This window comes from Aspergillus tubingensis (genome assembly GCF_013340325.1).
Source record: "Aspergillus tubingensis WU-2223L DNA, scaffold_3, whole genome shotgun sequence".
NCBI lineage: Eukaryota > Fungi > Ascomycota > Eurotiomycetes > Eurotiales > Aspergillaceae > Aspergillus > Aspergillus tubingensis.
This window is the reverse complement of record NW_023336277.1, coordinates 572,683-587,734: the sequence shown is the minus strand read 5'-3', so window position 1 is coordinate 587,734 and position 15,052 is coordinate 572,683. Positions and strand designations below refer to the sequence as shown.

Here is a 15,052-nt window from a genome sequence, read left to right as displayed (position 1 = left end):
TGCTGCGACTATGCCGACATGACATCCAGCCAACAGGTTGGCTATGATGGGGATTAGGGTGGTTTGACGGATATGAGTTCGAAAGATTATGGAAATGCAGCGGAAGGAGGCACGTCCAAGTTCGTCGATGGCTGACGCGCAAAGCTTGTGTGCTGGTCACACGTCCATGTGATAGTCGTGGTAATATTCATCCCATGCTGCTCGTTTTGCAGCCATTGCCGCACGTTCATTGGGGTACGAAAGAGCAAGAGGAAGCGAGGACAACGAATTCATGTGCAATGCCTGGATGGAGATCACACCTTTCTAAATCACGCCGACTGTTGAAGCGCAACGCAATGCCTTGAGTGAGTAGAGGTCCAAGGAAATCAGAATATAAAAACAATCGAAAAGGAGAGGAGGCAAAAATGGAATTTTTTCTTCAGCTACGAGGTCATGGAAACGAGACGCAAAAGAGTTACGAGCTGCACGATTCAAGTGCGAGGGTGTCTGTCTTGTTGACTATTCTATACGGTCATCTGCGCATGTGGATGTCGATGTTGCAGCGCTCAATCGGCAGCTACAGTGCCTTGACAGTCATCATATCGCACTCTGTTCTTTTCATCATCTACAACTTTTTCCCTTTCCGAAGACACTGTTACTGGCTATAAACTACTTAGGGCGACCTACTAATTTCGTTTTTCTTGTTGGTCTTTCCGCTCGTTTTCACTACCAGGTCCAGTTCGAAGCTCCCAGAATTGTCAAGCAAAGTGAAATCTACACTCTGCGTCCTTCGATCAGTGACCGCATCTTGGAAACAGGCGGTTATGCTGGGATTACCTGGATGACGAGCTTTGATCGGACGCTCCATCTGTCGGCAATGTCTATCTTTGCGTTAGCCATCACGAAACGAATCAATGGTGCGAATATCTGCTGCATTTCCATTTCTTCCGAACAAGATGTGTGATGAGGCTTTCTTTCTTAAATGTTATTGGCGGTGGCTTTGTCTTTTCCATGTGTTTCACTACTTTCGGGAGGCTATCTGTCCTGCGTTCATGCTCTTGTTTCCGAGTTTTGTTGTCTGCTCTGAAACGGCTTGTTTTGGGACGGTACTTTGCCATCATTCGCGAAAAAGGAGGTCATTCTGGTTTCAATTTTGATGTTCTGCTTTATTCGTATTATACTTGGGAGGCTGTCTGATCAACTTTTACAACTTGCAATCACCATGCGTTCTGTTACATGCGAATTGTTTTTGGTGCCTATTTTGATTTGTGCATATTATTCGTTGTTTTCCTGCGTTACCTACCTCATATAGTCCAGTATCGAACACCTACGTATCTTGTTTATTATGTATCTTTCCTTCCATATAGGCCATTGTAAGTAAGACTTGGCTCTTGGCTTGCCAGTTTAGGCAATCGATTATCCATGATCCTGTATTGTAATCTAACCACTAGTATTGCCTGGAACCAGCATTCCTTACTTGCTATCTTAGTTGATTTCCCAAACTTGGATGACTACATAGACAATCGAAAAAGCACAGCGTCCGTCCATCATCTGCCCTCACCCATATTAGTAGTATCGTACATAAAGAGCTACTATTTACCTCCAATAGCCCTCTCACAGAAACAGTCCCCAGCTACCCTCGAAGCTGGGGAGAATATAGTCCAAAAGAAGCCGGTTAAGCTCTACATACAGGCCTTGGAGTAAAATTATTGAACTAAGCTGTAATTATTAGAGCTAATGGTGCTAAAAGCAGGTATGTATACAAAGTACTAACAGCTAACTGGCTCGCTGGCTGGCATATAACAAATAGAGAAATTGTGTGATTTTGTTTTTGAGGAAGGATTGTAGGACGAGTTAGGGATTCAGGGTAGGTCCTAGGGAATTGGCTAGCGAGCGTTGGTGTCTAAAGAGACTTTAATTCGATTCGATTTGGCTTCAACGTTCAATCAATTAATTGACTGGAGACACGATAGGACATGGGACAATACACGCTGGAGTAGAATACAAAGTATAGAATGGAAATGAAGATCACGAAGGAAGAAAGGAAATGTTTCAGAAAGAGTGACAGAAGTGAGAAAGTGTTAGACAGATAAGGAGAAGTTGAAGATCAAGCGAGTGAGTGTTTTTGTTTGGTAGATAATTGGTTGGGAATGGAACCTGAGGAGGTCAAGAGGGTTGGGGAGACAGAGATTATGAACATGAAGTCCGGAAAGAGATTTGTTGAGGGTATATGCAGTAATATTTGAAGGGACCTTGTAGATAGGTTGGTGGTAGAAGGCTTGCAAAGTCCATCCAGATGGTCATGATAGTCCAGAAACAGTTTAGGGGAGTGAGATGGGGATAGGAATCAAAAGGGTGGGTAGGGATTATCTGATCTTCAAGGGTTCGGGTAGTCGTCCAGAATTCGAACCATCTCTTTTGCTCGCGCAGGATCTTCCATGAGCATGTGCTGGCCCTTCATGAGGAGATAGAGAGTGTCCACCACCTTGTGGAAGGATGACGCTGCTCCCCGCTCTTGCTTGAAGCGGACGAGGCTGAGGTTCTCCTGTCGACCTTGTTCTAGATATGTGCAGAATTCAGCGGAGAATTGGACCGGTCGAAGATTTAGCACTGTAAGTCAGATGGGTTAGTTGGGCTTCTTCCATGATGATTGGATCCGTGTGGTCTGGAGACGTACAGTTGACTTCACCCACGCTTCCGTAGATGACTCGTTTGTCCTTGTCAAGGTAAACCTCCTCCATACCCCATTTCTTCCACTCACGCATTGTCTTATGGATGTATTTCCGGGCTTTGGTGGTCGATGTGTTGAGTGCTATCACTCGAGTAGCAGGCTTGAGTTGGAATACGCGTGCGAACCAGTTCTGGCTCTTGCCTCCACCGCGCGGAGGAGGTGGAAGAGGTTTGCCGTCATATTCGGTGTCTGTTGTGTTACCAGTCTCGATGTTCTCGTGGAGCAAGACATTGGTTTCTGCAGTGTCAAAGCCTGTACTTGGTGATGAGTTTCCTGTTTTAGCTATATGGGTAGACAAAACTAACCTGTATCCTGGTTCTGAGATTCCTTGCTTGCTCGTCTATTCATTAGTCTTCTGAAGAATCCGCCTTTAGGCTTCGTCCGCGACGGCTTTCCATTGAAGTGACTATCTCGCTGGGTGTTGGCCTTCGCTTCTCTCGAGTCACCTTGGTGGTGCCTGATCACAGTAGCTGAACTCGGTTGGATTTGCGGGACGTCGCTGGAATCTCTTGTAGTGTGATCCCCTGCCATCTGAGCCCTGTTCTGGAACCACGACCATTTCTTGTTGTCCGAAGAACGGGTGCCGTTACGTCTGGGTGATCCTGGCGTTTCTTCAATGGGGTCGAGTTCGCAGGGACCCCGGTCTTGGCCGGGGTTCAGGGAAGCGAACTTGCGTGTAGATGCTGCAGCCTGCTCTTTCTCCGCATCCGTTGTGCACACGTCTGGTGTCTCTGGAATGCCTTCGGGAATAGAACTACGGTTCTTTCGAATGTTCAAGTCCTTGGTAGGCCCCATCGACTGCAGAGAACTATGAGGCACCATGCGAACTGTTCTCTTTCCATCGCGGTTGGAGCGGCCAGGATGCTTCTGGGGAGTTTGCAGCACGACTTTCCCTTGGTCTTCTGCTTTGTGAGCATTGATTAGAGGGTTGGGTGCAGTTTCCGGGAGTTTGGGTGCTTCTGGTGGCTGCGGTGTTTCACTTGACGACCGGACAGATTGCTCCCTCAGCGCACTGGGATAAGGTATAGGATTATCCCGCCGCTCTCGTCGTTTCGTTTCATCCTGCTCAATCAGACGATCTAGGTGTGCAATGATCGGCTTCAAGTAGCCCGGGATGTTCCCTGAGTCGTCCTTAGTTGAATGCTGGATCAGTTTACGACGAGTTTCAGTAAGCTCTGCGGCCGTGTATGATCGTGGCGACGATGCCGCTGGGGGTGCCGTGCGTGTGGTTGAGTGTCCTTTGGAAGCAAGCTGTTGATAAGACACCTCAGGGCTAGCGATTGACAAGGATGTTGCAGGCGTCTCGGAACCAATGCATGTGCTGGCGGTGCAATTCGTGGACAGTGAGCTGCCGTTGAAGGCCTCCTCGCATATTTGACTAAGTTCATAGGACACCTTCCGCGCATCGTCTTTCCAAATGATATCGCTATTTCGCACCTTTTTCATCTGAGGGCAATTCCTCACTGTAACACCAGCTCCACGCACAACTGTGGGCTGAGCGGGCAACGATGGGCTCTCTTGTGCGTCGGAAAATGGATCATCGTCGTAATCAGATATTACAGTGCTTTCACTTGCATCAAGCCTGATATTGCGGGCTTTCGGCCGCGGTGGCCTCGCTTTGGTGGATAGTACTGAGCCTTGCGAGCGGTTCCTTTTGTGGTGGAAGGATACATTACGTTTGTAGCTGGCAGAACGCGGCGTTGATGCGACATAAAGAGCCCGACGAGACCCAGACAACGAGGTCTTTGAATGGAATGATTTGACGGAATTGACCTTCATGCGCTTATCACGCATAAGCACGAATGGTGAGCTCGGTGGACACTCGGGCACCTGAGGCACCTGGGGCACCTCGAGATCCGTGTTCTTTGCAGCTGGCCTCGGTTGAGGAGCCGTTTCTGTGGGTTCTTTTGCGGTCTTATCGACATCGACAATGAGCCCATTACGGTAGACTGTGATCTTCGCACACTTCGCTTCTCTTTGGGGGTATTTGCCTTGTGGAGATCTGAACGGGTCGTAGCTTCGCGTCGTCGCACAGGACTTTGGCTCTTCATTATACTTGGTCCTTATTCCTGTTTCTTTCACGGGTGGAAATTGCGACCACTTCGCTGAGCTGCCCTTCGCACGTCGAGTTCGGCGACTCGGTGTACGCGGTGCCACTGATATATGGTGATAGTCGCTGGCGGAGTGCTCGAGAGTCTGTCCCTGATAATTTTCCAACTGTTCGTTTCTAAATTTGACCAAAGCATTGTAAAACAGGCGTTGATGGCTCGGACTAGTTGTTCGATCAACCAATCAGCTTCAGGTTCACCCGCTCGCTATCCTCCATGCAGGCGGCACATGTATCAAAATCAGGGACACGGCTTGACTTACGTAGGATCTAAGATTCTCTTCAGTATTGCTTCTGGGGTAGCATCATGCCATAGTGTCTGCAGGTTTCTCAGAAGGTCGATGTCGACGTCTTCCTTGTTGGTGATGGGTGGGCCACAGTCTTCGGGCATAAGCGGCGGTGCAGGGCCGATGTGATAGTCCACTGCCCCTTGGTAGCGCTTCTCATACTTCCTAATAAGAGGGTGTCTCCAGATTTCGCTCATGCTAATTCGATGGTCCGGGTTCTTCTCCAATATCCGAATGATGAGGTCCGCTGCTTCACGGCTTATATTCGGAGGGATTTTAAACTCTCCTCGCCTCACTAGCTCTAGTGTGCGATGGGTGTCATCTCCGTCGAATGGCAGAAAGCCTGTCAGTAATGCATATAAGATAATGCCGCAGCTCCATATATCTGCCTTGTCACCTAGATATCTCTTCCCTCCGACGATCTCCGGCGCAGCATAATGTGGACTTCCGCAAGACGTGTCTAGCCAGCGATGCGATGGCTGAAGAGCGGCCATTCCAAAGTCAGCGAGCTTCACATTGCCCTGCGCATCAAGAAGTATGTTTTCTGGCTTCAGGTCTCGATGACAGATGTTGAAGCGATGGCAATAACCCAGACCAGCAATTATCTGGCAAAATATTCGTACCGCTTCGTCCTCTCTGAGAGGGGCGTTCTCAGAGACGTACTCGAACAACTCGCCCCCTTCAACGAACTCCAATACTAGGTACCTACGTAGTGTTAGCCATAACTTCCAGTTGCGTCCAATGTCACCTACAATTCGCCCCGGTTCTCCCAAACATCATAGAGATTGATCACATTTGGGTGTTCGATCAGCTTCATGATGACAACCTCGCGCTCCAGCCCGGATGGGATCTGGCGCGGCCCTATACCCCCTATACGATTGGCCTTCTTATCCATTCCCGCAATACTCGCACTTTGCGTTATGGCGGCGGATTTCTTCGAGACGATCTTGATCGCAGCCAACTGCCCCGTTACTGAATGCTTCGCCAGTCTTACGCGGCCGCTCACCCCCGTGCCGAGTGTCCTTCCGAGTTGCCATGGTCCCACGTGTGTCTTCCTCTTGCCTTGGTTGGTGATTATTGACGCCGCTGACATTACAGAATTGCGGTTAGTCCCTGGCTGTGAGCCTGGAGCCGGGCTGCTGCAGTTGACATCGGCATTCTTTGCGGACAGAGGACTTGTCACAATGGACATCGGCACCGGCGATGTCATCTGTTGCTGTGGTTGTCTCAGTGGCTCCTCTCGCTCTGTAATCGGGGCAAGGCATTTGTTTACTCTTGCTGAAGCATCCGTCAAGGGAGTCCGCATTGTGTCGGGAGTAAGAAGAGCTGTATCCCCGTCCATCTGCCCCGTTTATCGAAGAAAAAGTCAATCAAGCACGCGTCTGCATATAGAAGATCCCTGTATATGCCTCGATTGTTTTATGCTGGGCTGTCATATCGTTAGAAATGAAGAGAATATTGACGCGTATGCATCACGATGGATTAGACTGATACATACAGTTGACAAGCTCTCTCTATAGGTTTGGAGTAGTCACTCACGCGTAGTCCTTCCTAGGAAACGCGCCCGTCGTGCAAACAGCGAATACTTGAGGTTGTTGTTTGTTGAATCGCCTATCGTCTGCTCCTGCTGTTCTGTTAGTACTCTCCTGCCTGTTTGCCCTTTCAGGTCCCCATGTAGTGCTATGAGGGAAAGGCAGTCAACCACAACGTTTGCGGATCAAACCAACTCCAGACTGCTATGGCTAGGTGAGAGGGGCATAGGAGTGCAGATGAATCTCCTAGAGTACCGGTAATCTCCTGGAGGCATGCTTTCCTGAGCCATGCTCCGCGGCCAAAGTGAGCAAACATGGTTTTTTCAGCCGGGTTTGCTACATACCACGGCGAGGAGAGTCTGTGGAATGACCATCGAGTGTTTGTTTTGCTCGGAATTCCTTTCCACCCACCCGGGCATTCGGCAATATTGTGTGAAGTACAGTTTGGAATGCGGAAATCAACCCGGGCTAATTATGCTTTCTTGCCAGTACTGCTGACTACAAAAAGTTGAAATAAAGGAATCCTCTATCTATCTCATTGATGCGACTCATCTCAGGAAATGGATAAGGTGATTTTGATAATATTCATTTTTGCAGGCATAATACTTTGATGCCGCATTGACTAATCTTTGATTTCGAGGATGGTATCTAAGGATTCGCCATACTCATCTTTCCATTAAATTCCCCGGATGTGATCGAAACCCCTAGGCTCATCGAAATGCGACGTCATTGCAGACACCGGTGCGATAAAGAGGTGGCTGGGATCTTTGGCAAGTCAAAGGGACATGCATTCCCCCCTTCGTGGCGTGAAGACAGGGGTTTGCACGCCGCTCGAGTCTGTCGAATACTCCAGACAGGCTTACTTTGCCCCTTGTTTACACTAAGTTTTTAGTCGCAAGGATAGGGATAACTGTTGCCCTTCGCTCTTGCATTGCGCTTCGGAGATTTTACCTGCGGTCTCTGCATGTGTAGACGCAGGCCACTCATCGACTGTCTTATCACATGATCATCTAACAACCGTCGATAAGGGCATAACACCTTCTAATATGTTGATAGATTTCCTTGTCTGACGGGTATCTGAAGGGGACGGAGAAACTGAACTTGGAATCCTGCGGTACTTCTCGCATCCGACATACCATGGGAGCATCATGAATCGCCATAACTCGGACACTTTGCTTTTCTTTTTATTGAGGGAATATAGAATATAGGGAGTATTGCTAATGCAGTAAATGACAGCGGCCTTATGGTGTGCAGAAATTAGAAGTAGCCTTTCACCAATGTTCCTCTCCAATTTCGACGTCTTCGACATCTACACCGTCCACAAACCATCTTCCCTCTCCATTTCCATCAGGCCCGATGAGCACATCATTGCCGCTCATCATTCTCTTACACATCTTTCCTGTCTCTCGATCGAAGGTCCAGTCTTCAAGACCATAACACCGCTTCCAACGCAGACCATCATCAATATCTTGATACTCGTACCAAAACTGCACTGCAATGCGGTTATCGGTGAAGGAGAACAACTCCTTTCGCAGCTTATAATTCTCTTCCCTCTTCCACTTCGCAGTCAGGAACTCAACGATTCCCTCTGTTCCGGAGAAGAATGACGTCCGATTGCGCCAGATACATGTTGGCGTATAAGCCTGTGCAACTCGCACGGGATCCCTACATGTAAAGCCCGTGAGTATGCGAGCAAGCAGTAGAGCAGAAACAGTGTGTGAGTTTCAGCAGCTGTTAAGAATGCCGTGGGGTATCAGAGAGAAATGGAATTAAATCACTGCAGGGCGTGAAGAATGGGAGACACGAGGTAAAGGCCTCGATTGGACGCAAGGGGTGAAAATCTGAGTTCACAACAGACTCTAACCCCTCATACCAGCGTCGAAAATGACGACAGGGTGCAAGATACAGGATTCTAGATCTCCCAGAGGGATACATGTCGTGGAGGGAGGGAGTTCTTACTTGGTGTTCCATAGGTTCTGAGCTGCCTTGACCTTCTTCCGAGCCGATTCTTCGGTGAAAGGGGGCTTGATGTCAGCCATGGTGTAGTAGTTTGTTTTGATATAGAGAGATGGAGAAAACTCGGATATGTTGGACAGATTTGGGATTAAGCAGGAAAAGTGAGATAGTCAGTTAGAGAGCTTATTATTGACTCATTGTACATAAGCCGTTACACGTCACGTGGGGCTAGCGGTCGTTGAGATGTTAGCGCTGCATTAGAGGCTTCCGCTCAGGACGATCAGTAACTGTCATTTCATCAGTGTGTAAATGAAATTATATTGAGTAACTAGTAATATTGCTGTTTATTGGACTCGATCATTTGAGTTCAAATCATTGATGTGGCGACCCGCTCATGCTACCTGTTACTACTAGTGTTCTTCTCGTAGGGCGGATATATATATTCATTGGATCCCTGCCAGTTTACTACTGCTACTACAGATCACTTTTAGGGAAAGTGTGTAATTGATGTCATGGTTTATAGGGATGAGCATCATAAATTATAGCCTGCTAATATTACTTTAAGACAGAAACATATTATCTACCATTGATAGTCAGCTTTGTCGGTTAACCAAAGTCTGTGGAAGACTACTATCCCCGCACTTGTTGCCTACAGGGATAGCATCCTGCGAGGTACTTACTCATCAGCTTATCAGCCTATCGGTGAAGGTCGCAAGGAGCGCAAGGCTATTCCAGGTTAGGAAGGCCCGCGGCACAATGCGATCCTTCCAGAGTAGGAAGCTGCCTGGCATGAAGTAATCGCAGGGCTAAGCCGTGCAGCTACTGAATCTCACCACTCGGACCTGATATTTGCATCCGGCTTACAAGGGTATATCATCTCAATATACTCTAGCGGACGGAAACTAGCTACTAGTGCTTTGAGCTGACTCGGCCGCTATAAATATGCGGTCTTATGCTCGTGACAGGCAAATGCTCTGACCGCCAGAAAGTGAGCAGGATTAGCACCGTTGCGACCTCCTTTTTAGAGCGCCATCCTATTAAGCAAGCGGTCTATCATACCATTAGATCCAAGGCATTCATACAATGTCTCTAGATTCGAAACTACCTGGCCACCGGCCTGGTATGGCAGTAGCGCCATCTAGGCCACACCCTGTCAAAGGAGCAACCATTCGAATTCTCCTTTTCCTCGCTCTGGTCGCGTTTGCTATCATTCACATATGTGGCGGACTTGACAGAAGCAAGAGCGTTGAACAACAGCTGCCAAGTCCAACTCCTGATGATAAGTCCTTTGAATGGGAAGATGTAGGCTAATCTAGCAGGTTGGGATGTAATGTTCTAATATACGCTATCAGATTACCCCCACCGAACAACTCGTATACCATCCATGCTTTGACCATCACGAATGCGCTCGCTTGTCGCTTCCAATGAACTGGAATCGAACGGATGGCGAAGGGTCAAAGATTGCCTTGGCTGTTATCAAAGTTCCTGCAAAAGTACCTGTCACAGATGCGCGATATGGTGGGGCCATTCTTCTGAATCCAGGTATGCAGAGTCACATTACTACTTTACAAAGTTTCTTCTAATTGTAAAATAGGTGGTCCTGGTGGATCCGGAGTGAGCTTGGTCTTCAGATATGGGAAAGCTATCCAGACCATCGTCGACTCCCCAGAATCGCCAAGTGCAGATTCGGCGAGCGGAAAGTATTTTGATGTTGTCAGCTTTGACCCAAGAGGGGTAAATAATACAACACCTAATTTATCCTGCTTTCCTGACTCCGCGACGAGGAAAGCGTGGTCACTGCAATTAGAGGCAGAGGGTCTACTTGGAAGTTCTGAAGGAGCATTCGATACTCGATGGGCAAGGTATGAAGCTTTTGGTATGAGCTGCAATCAACAAAGAGTCACAGCGTCAAAGGACGGTGAATGGATAGGAAAATTCATGAATACGGCCCCTGTGGTGGCGGATATGGTTGAACTCGTAGAGCGCCATGGAGAATGGCGCGAACGGGAAACAGAGCGGCTACTTTCGACGGATTCGAACACGTCCCCCGCTGAAGCAAACCTGGACGCGGAGAGAATAAGTCTGCACAATCGCTGGAACAAAGGGGAGGAGAAGCTGCTCTACTGGGGCTTTTCCTATGGGACAATCCTGGGTTCCACGTTTGCGGCTATGCAGCCCCATCGCATACACCGTGCTGTGATAGACGGAGTCTGCAACGCTGATGATTATTACGCAGGTAACTGGCTTACCAACTTACAAGATTCGGATGCAGCACTCGATAAGTTTTTCGAGTATTGCCAAACAGCTGGGCCCTCATCATGTCCGTTCGCGCTGGGCGGAGATCCCGAAGACCTCAAATCTCGTTATGAGCAACTTTTGACCAATCTTACATCGAGCCCTATTGCCGTACCTCCCTCAGGAAACAGGGGACCAGAGATTATAACCTATAGTGACGTGAAGTCATTGGTTGTGCAGGCTCTCTATACTCCTTTGAAGTCGTTCGATCTAGTGGCCCGGTTGTTGACTGAGCTCGAGCAAGGTAACGGCTCTTCCTTCGCTGATCTCAAGTACGAAGCCAAACAATGGCCAGCACCTCCTCCCTGCGATTCCTCCAAACAGTACAAAGTACCTGGCGAGAGCGATCAGGAGGCCTCGAGGAGTATTCTATGCACAGACGGTCCAGGCCTCGACGGAACCGCCAAGGAGGAGTTCCGGAGCTACTGGAATAGGCTCCAGGGACAAAGTAAGGCGGTTGGAGATTTTTGGGCTGAGATTCGCATGTCGTGTGTCAGAATGAGGACGCGGCCTGAGTGGCGCTATGATGGTAAGTCTGAAAAGCACATGTCATCACCGCAATAGAAGCTGACAAGTATGTGTTTTTCAAGGGCCCTTTACAGGCAACACATCGCACCCGTTGCTATTTATCGGAAATACTTATGATCCAGTAACTCCGCTCCGGAAGTAAGTTATGCTCACTCGATCCTGACAGACTTCGAAGCCCCAACTGACGCATCCGCAGTGCTCATACTATGGCGCGTGGATTTCCTGAGTCAATAGTGTTAGAGCAGAACTCCATTGGAGTGAGTACTCTTTCCGCCCCTCCCTTTAGACCCATATGCAAAATTACTAACATTCCAATGTCGCAGCATTGCACACTGAGTGGTCCATCCTTATGTACCGCGAAAGCAATACGCCAGTATTTCCAGACCGGAGAGCTACCGAGTCCCGGGACTGTTTGCCAGGTAGATGAGCTTCCCTTTCATCTTGCCGGACAGGAGAGAAGCCAGATACTGTCGCCAGGGGACACGGAACTGATGTCCGCATTGCACTCGCTGAGTGAGGTTCGCCATCTGCTAGGCGCGTGAAGAAGGTGAATTATTGCAAGGGAGCGCTGCAGTTATTAATCTTTACATCATAGGAACTGGCTAGAATGCCATTCATAGCAACTTGCCCTGTATCTCGACCAAGAGCATGAATAACACATTACATCAGCAAAGTCTGTCGAGTATACCAGTTACATCACCTGCGCTCAATTTAAGAAGTACTGCCTAGACTACTTAAATTATTAAGCCGACCTTATCGAAGCATTTGCAGACATACCCCTGTCCATCGTCAGGGGCAAGACAGGCATTTCTTCTAGAACCCGGAGGATGTATAATCGCGGTGGGGAAGATCATCCCAAACCATTGCCCCAGACTTGCCTACCTTAGGTAATCCCTACAAATGCCGGGGAAAACCAGCGAGGTGTTATTCATCACGGCGTTGGATCGGCTTCTGCGCGGTTTTACCATCATAATCATTAGCAGCCAAGCGCGCTCAGCCACCGAAAGTCGAGTTCCGTGATCGGGGGTCGACCTGGCTTTCCTATGGTTGGTTGGCCAATCTTATCAGATGCTCGGATACCAGGACCCGTGCCTACCAAGTATGCAGTAAGCAGTCGAATGGGTCCGACACAAGCCGAGGATCACCACATCATACTCTACCTAAGTGGCAAGGCGGGATATGGTATTCTTATCCACGGTAACAATGTGCGAAAATGTTTCTCCCTGGCTGAACCAAACTCATTGCCTGGAAGAGAGTTTGAAGAGGGAAATCTTCGGAAAGTCGTAAATCATAGTGGCGGCCACCAAGCACCAGCACACCAAGGTCCCTGAGGATATTTGCGGTGGTGGATTGGTTACGTATTGGCTGACTTGGCAGAGGAAGAGCAGGGCGGTGGTGGGTGGAGACTATTGATTGGCCCGATATTGGCTTAGGTGGGGCTGTTTTCTCGTGATTCGGGTTTTTAGGCCAATAGGAGGGGAGTTTGGGTGCTGGGATGGAGGGGCACTGCGTAGATGCCTGAGGTGTCGAGGTGGGATGGTTTCCTCAGTACTACTATCTTTGGAGACAGAGATAAGCTTGTTGGCGGTGGTATACGCTAAAGTTAGGAGGCATTGGGTTGGTGATACTGATACACGTTAAGGATCTGGGTAGATTGAGTGGTAATTCTGGTGAGTAGAGGTGAACAAGCAGATTTGTGTTCATATCGGATTTACGGAAGACCTCTGCTTTTGGTCTACGTAGAGGCTTGATCTGCAGCGTTGGTTGATTTGTAGATGCCAATTGCTATTTACTAAGCATATCGACAGAGAATCTATCTAGAATGAGGACCAGATTGGAGGTAGAGTGGCGTCAGGATCAGGGGTTGTACGGGAAGTAACCAAGCTTTAGTTGTACTGATGCAGACTCGGATGAAGTGCCGGCTCCTGATAACCAGCAATTGATAGTTGATACTACATCGGGAGAATGATGAGCCTGGGGAATTAATGCTCTTCTGATAGCAGTGCTAATTAGCTATAGAATTGATGCCCAATTTATGGGGGTGATTGAGGATGGCCCGGAAATGCAAGCCAGACAGACCCATGATTAAACCTTGCAGAGAGAAGCCACCTGTAGAGGGTATGGGATATCTGATCCGGAAACACATTCCAGGAAGGAGTAGCAGCAACAACAGCAAAGACTTGAACATCGAATCGAGGGCCGATTTGTCAACGGGGACGGTCTAGATATGGTGGCCAGTGGACGGGAATGGCGCAGACCCGAAAAAGGAATGCGTGGTGGGGTCACTCAGTCTCGGGCGGTCTTCTTGATAATACAGTTCCCCCTCCAAAGCCCTACCAATCGAAGAGTTTCGGTATCCTTCTGCTTCGGATCACCTCATGGCGCCGTGGGCGGGCCGTCGCCGCGTTATTCGTTGCCCTTGACACAGGAACCATTCATTCAACTGAAGCTAAGGTCGAATTACCCGCCACAGGCTCGCTGCCCCCGTTCCGTCTCCCCGTCTTCCCTATATAACCAACCTTCCATTCCCTTCCCAATCTTCTTCACTCTCACAACTCACTACTACTACTCAATCACTCATACCTTTTCTAGTACACCTTACTACTAACTAATCTCATTCACAATGTCTGGCCTCAACCCCGGTGACAGCTTCCCCGCTGACGTTACCTTCTCGTGAGTATTCTCTTCATTCTTCTATTCTCTCTCTTTCTTGCCCCTCCCCCACCGTCTTCCGCCTTTTCGGTTGCTGGTGTCTCTCGCACAGCAACGCAACCATATACTGTGGTCACCATACACTATTACTAGTACATTCACTAACATGCTTCCTCCTTCCACAGCTACATCCCCTGGTCCGAGGAGAAGGGCGAGATCACCTCTTGCGGTATCCCCATCAACTACTACGCCTCCAAGGAGTGGGCCGACAAGAAGGTCATCCTCTTCGCCCTCCCCGGTGCTTTCACCCCCGTCTGCTCTGCTCGCCACGTCCCCGAGTACGTTGAGAAGCTCCCTGAGATCCGCGCCAAGGGTGTCGACGTTGTTGCCGTCCTTGCCTACAACGATGCCTACGTCATGAGCGCCTGGGGCAAGGCCAACCAGGTCACCAACGATGACATTGTAAGATTCCCTCCTTCTCTTGATTGTCCTTCAGTCCAATGATACTAATTGCTTCTAGCTCTTCCTGTCTGACCCCGAGGCCAAGTTCTCCAAGAGCATCGGCTGGGCCGACGAGGAGGGCCGCACTGGTCGCTACGCCATCATCATCGACCACGGCAAGGTTACCTACGCCAAGCGTGAGCCCGCCAAGAACCACCTCGAGGTATGTTTTCTACTCTTCTCATGTCCGGGTGAATAGCTACTAACCATCATTGCAGTTCTCGAGCGCTGAGGCCGTCCTCAAGCAGCTGTAAACGTGTCATTTAAAGACGATAGACATGGCAGGCGTCCGATGATAGATAGCGTTGACATTGATATTCTGGTGGGATAATGCGTTAGAAATTAGACAGAACCACTAGATAGAAAGAAAATCAACGCGCTTACGAAGCTACGACAACATTGTTCATATTGTAGTATGATGCCAGTACGTAGTATACCTTTGTTTGTCCAACGATCATCTAAAAGAACCTTAAAAAGTAAAGAA

At 48.9% G+C, this 15,052-nt stretch overlaps 4 protein-coding genes across 4 annotated transcripts; 2 read left to right on the top strand and 2 right to left on the bottom strand.

Moving 5' to 3' along the window:
• Positions 1 to 2,356: 2,356 nt before the first annotated feature.
• On the bottom strand, positions 2,357 to 6,410 carry AtWU_01409 (serine/threonine-protein kinase; the record flags this gene model as incomplete). Its single annotated transcript, XM_035496523.1, has 5 exons — positions 2,357 to 2,589; positions 2,657 to 2,962; positions 3,016 to 4,982; positions 5,081 to 5,809; positions 5,857 to 6,410. The coding sequence occupies 5 exons, from the start codon at positions 6,408 to 6,410 to the stop codon at positions 2,357 to 2,359; spliced, it is 3,789 nt and encodes a 1,262-aa protein (XP_035352416.1).
• A 1,497-nt stretch (positions 6,411 to 7,907) lies between these two features.
• AtWU_01408 (nuclear transport factor 2 family protein) lies at positions 7,908 to 8,675 on the bottom strand (the record flags this gene model as incomplete). Its single annotated transcript, XM_035496522.1, has 2 exons — positions 7,908 to 8,301; positions 8,596 to 8,675. The coding sequence occupies 2 exons, from the start codon at positions 8,673 to 8,675 to the stop codon at positions 7,908 to 7,910; spliced, it is 474 nt and encodes a 157-aa protein (XP_035352415.1).
• Positions 8,676 to 9,675: 1,000 nt separating this feature from the next.
• On the top strand, positions 9,676 to 11,957 carry AtWU_01407 (alpha/beta hydrolase; the record flags this gene model as incomplete). The annotated part of the gene is made up of 6 exons (XM_035496521.1): positions 9,676 to 9,894; positions 9,945 to 10,134; positions 10,187 to 11,416; positions 11,478 to 11,553; positions 11,612 to 11,672; positions 11,739 to 11,957. 6 exons carry the CDS (start codon positions 9,676 to 9,678, stop codon positions 11,955 to 11,957), a joined length of 1,995 nt encoding a protein of 664 aa, XP_035352414.1.
• Positions 11,958 to 14,038: 2,081 nt separating this feature from the next.
• On the top strand, positions 14,039 to 14,822 carry AtWU_01406 (peroxiredoxin family protein; the record flags this gene model as incomplete). Its single annotated transcript, XM_035496520.1, has 4 exons — positions 14,039 to 14,088; positions 14,253 to 14,529; positions 14,588 to 14,731; positions 14,787 to 14,822. The coding sequence occupies 4 exons, from the start codon at positions 14,039 to 14,041 to the stop codon at positions 14,820 to 14,822; spliced, it is 507 nt and encodes a 168-aa protein (XP_035352413.1).
• Between the last annotated feature and the right edge of the window lie 230 nt (positions 14,823 to 15,052).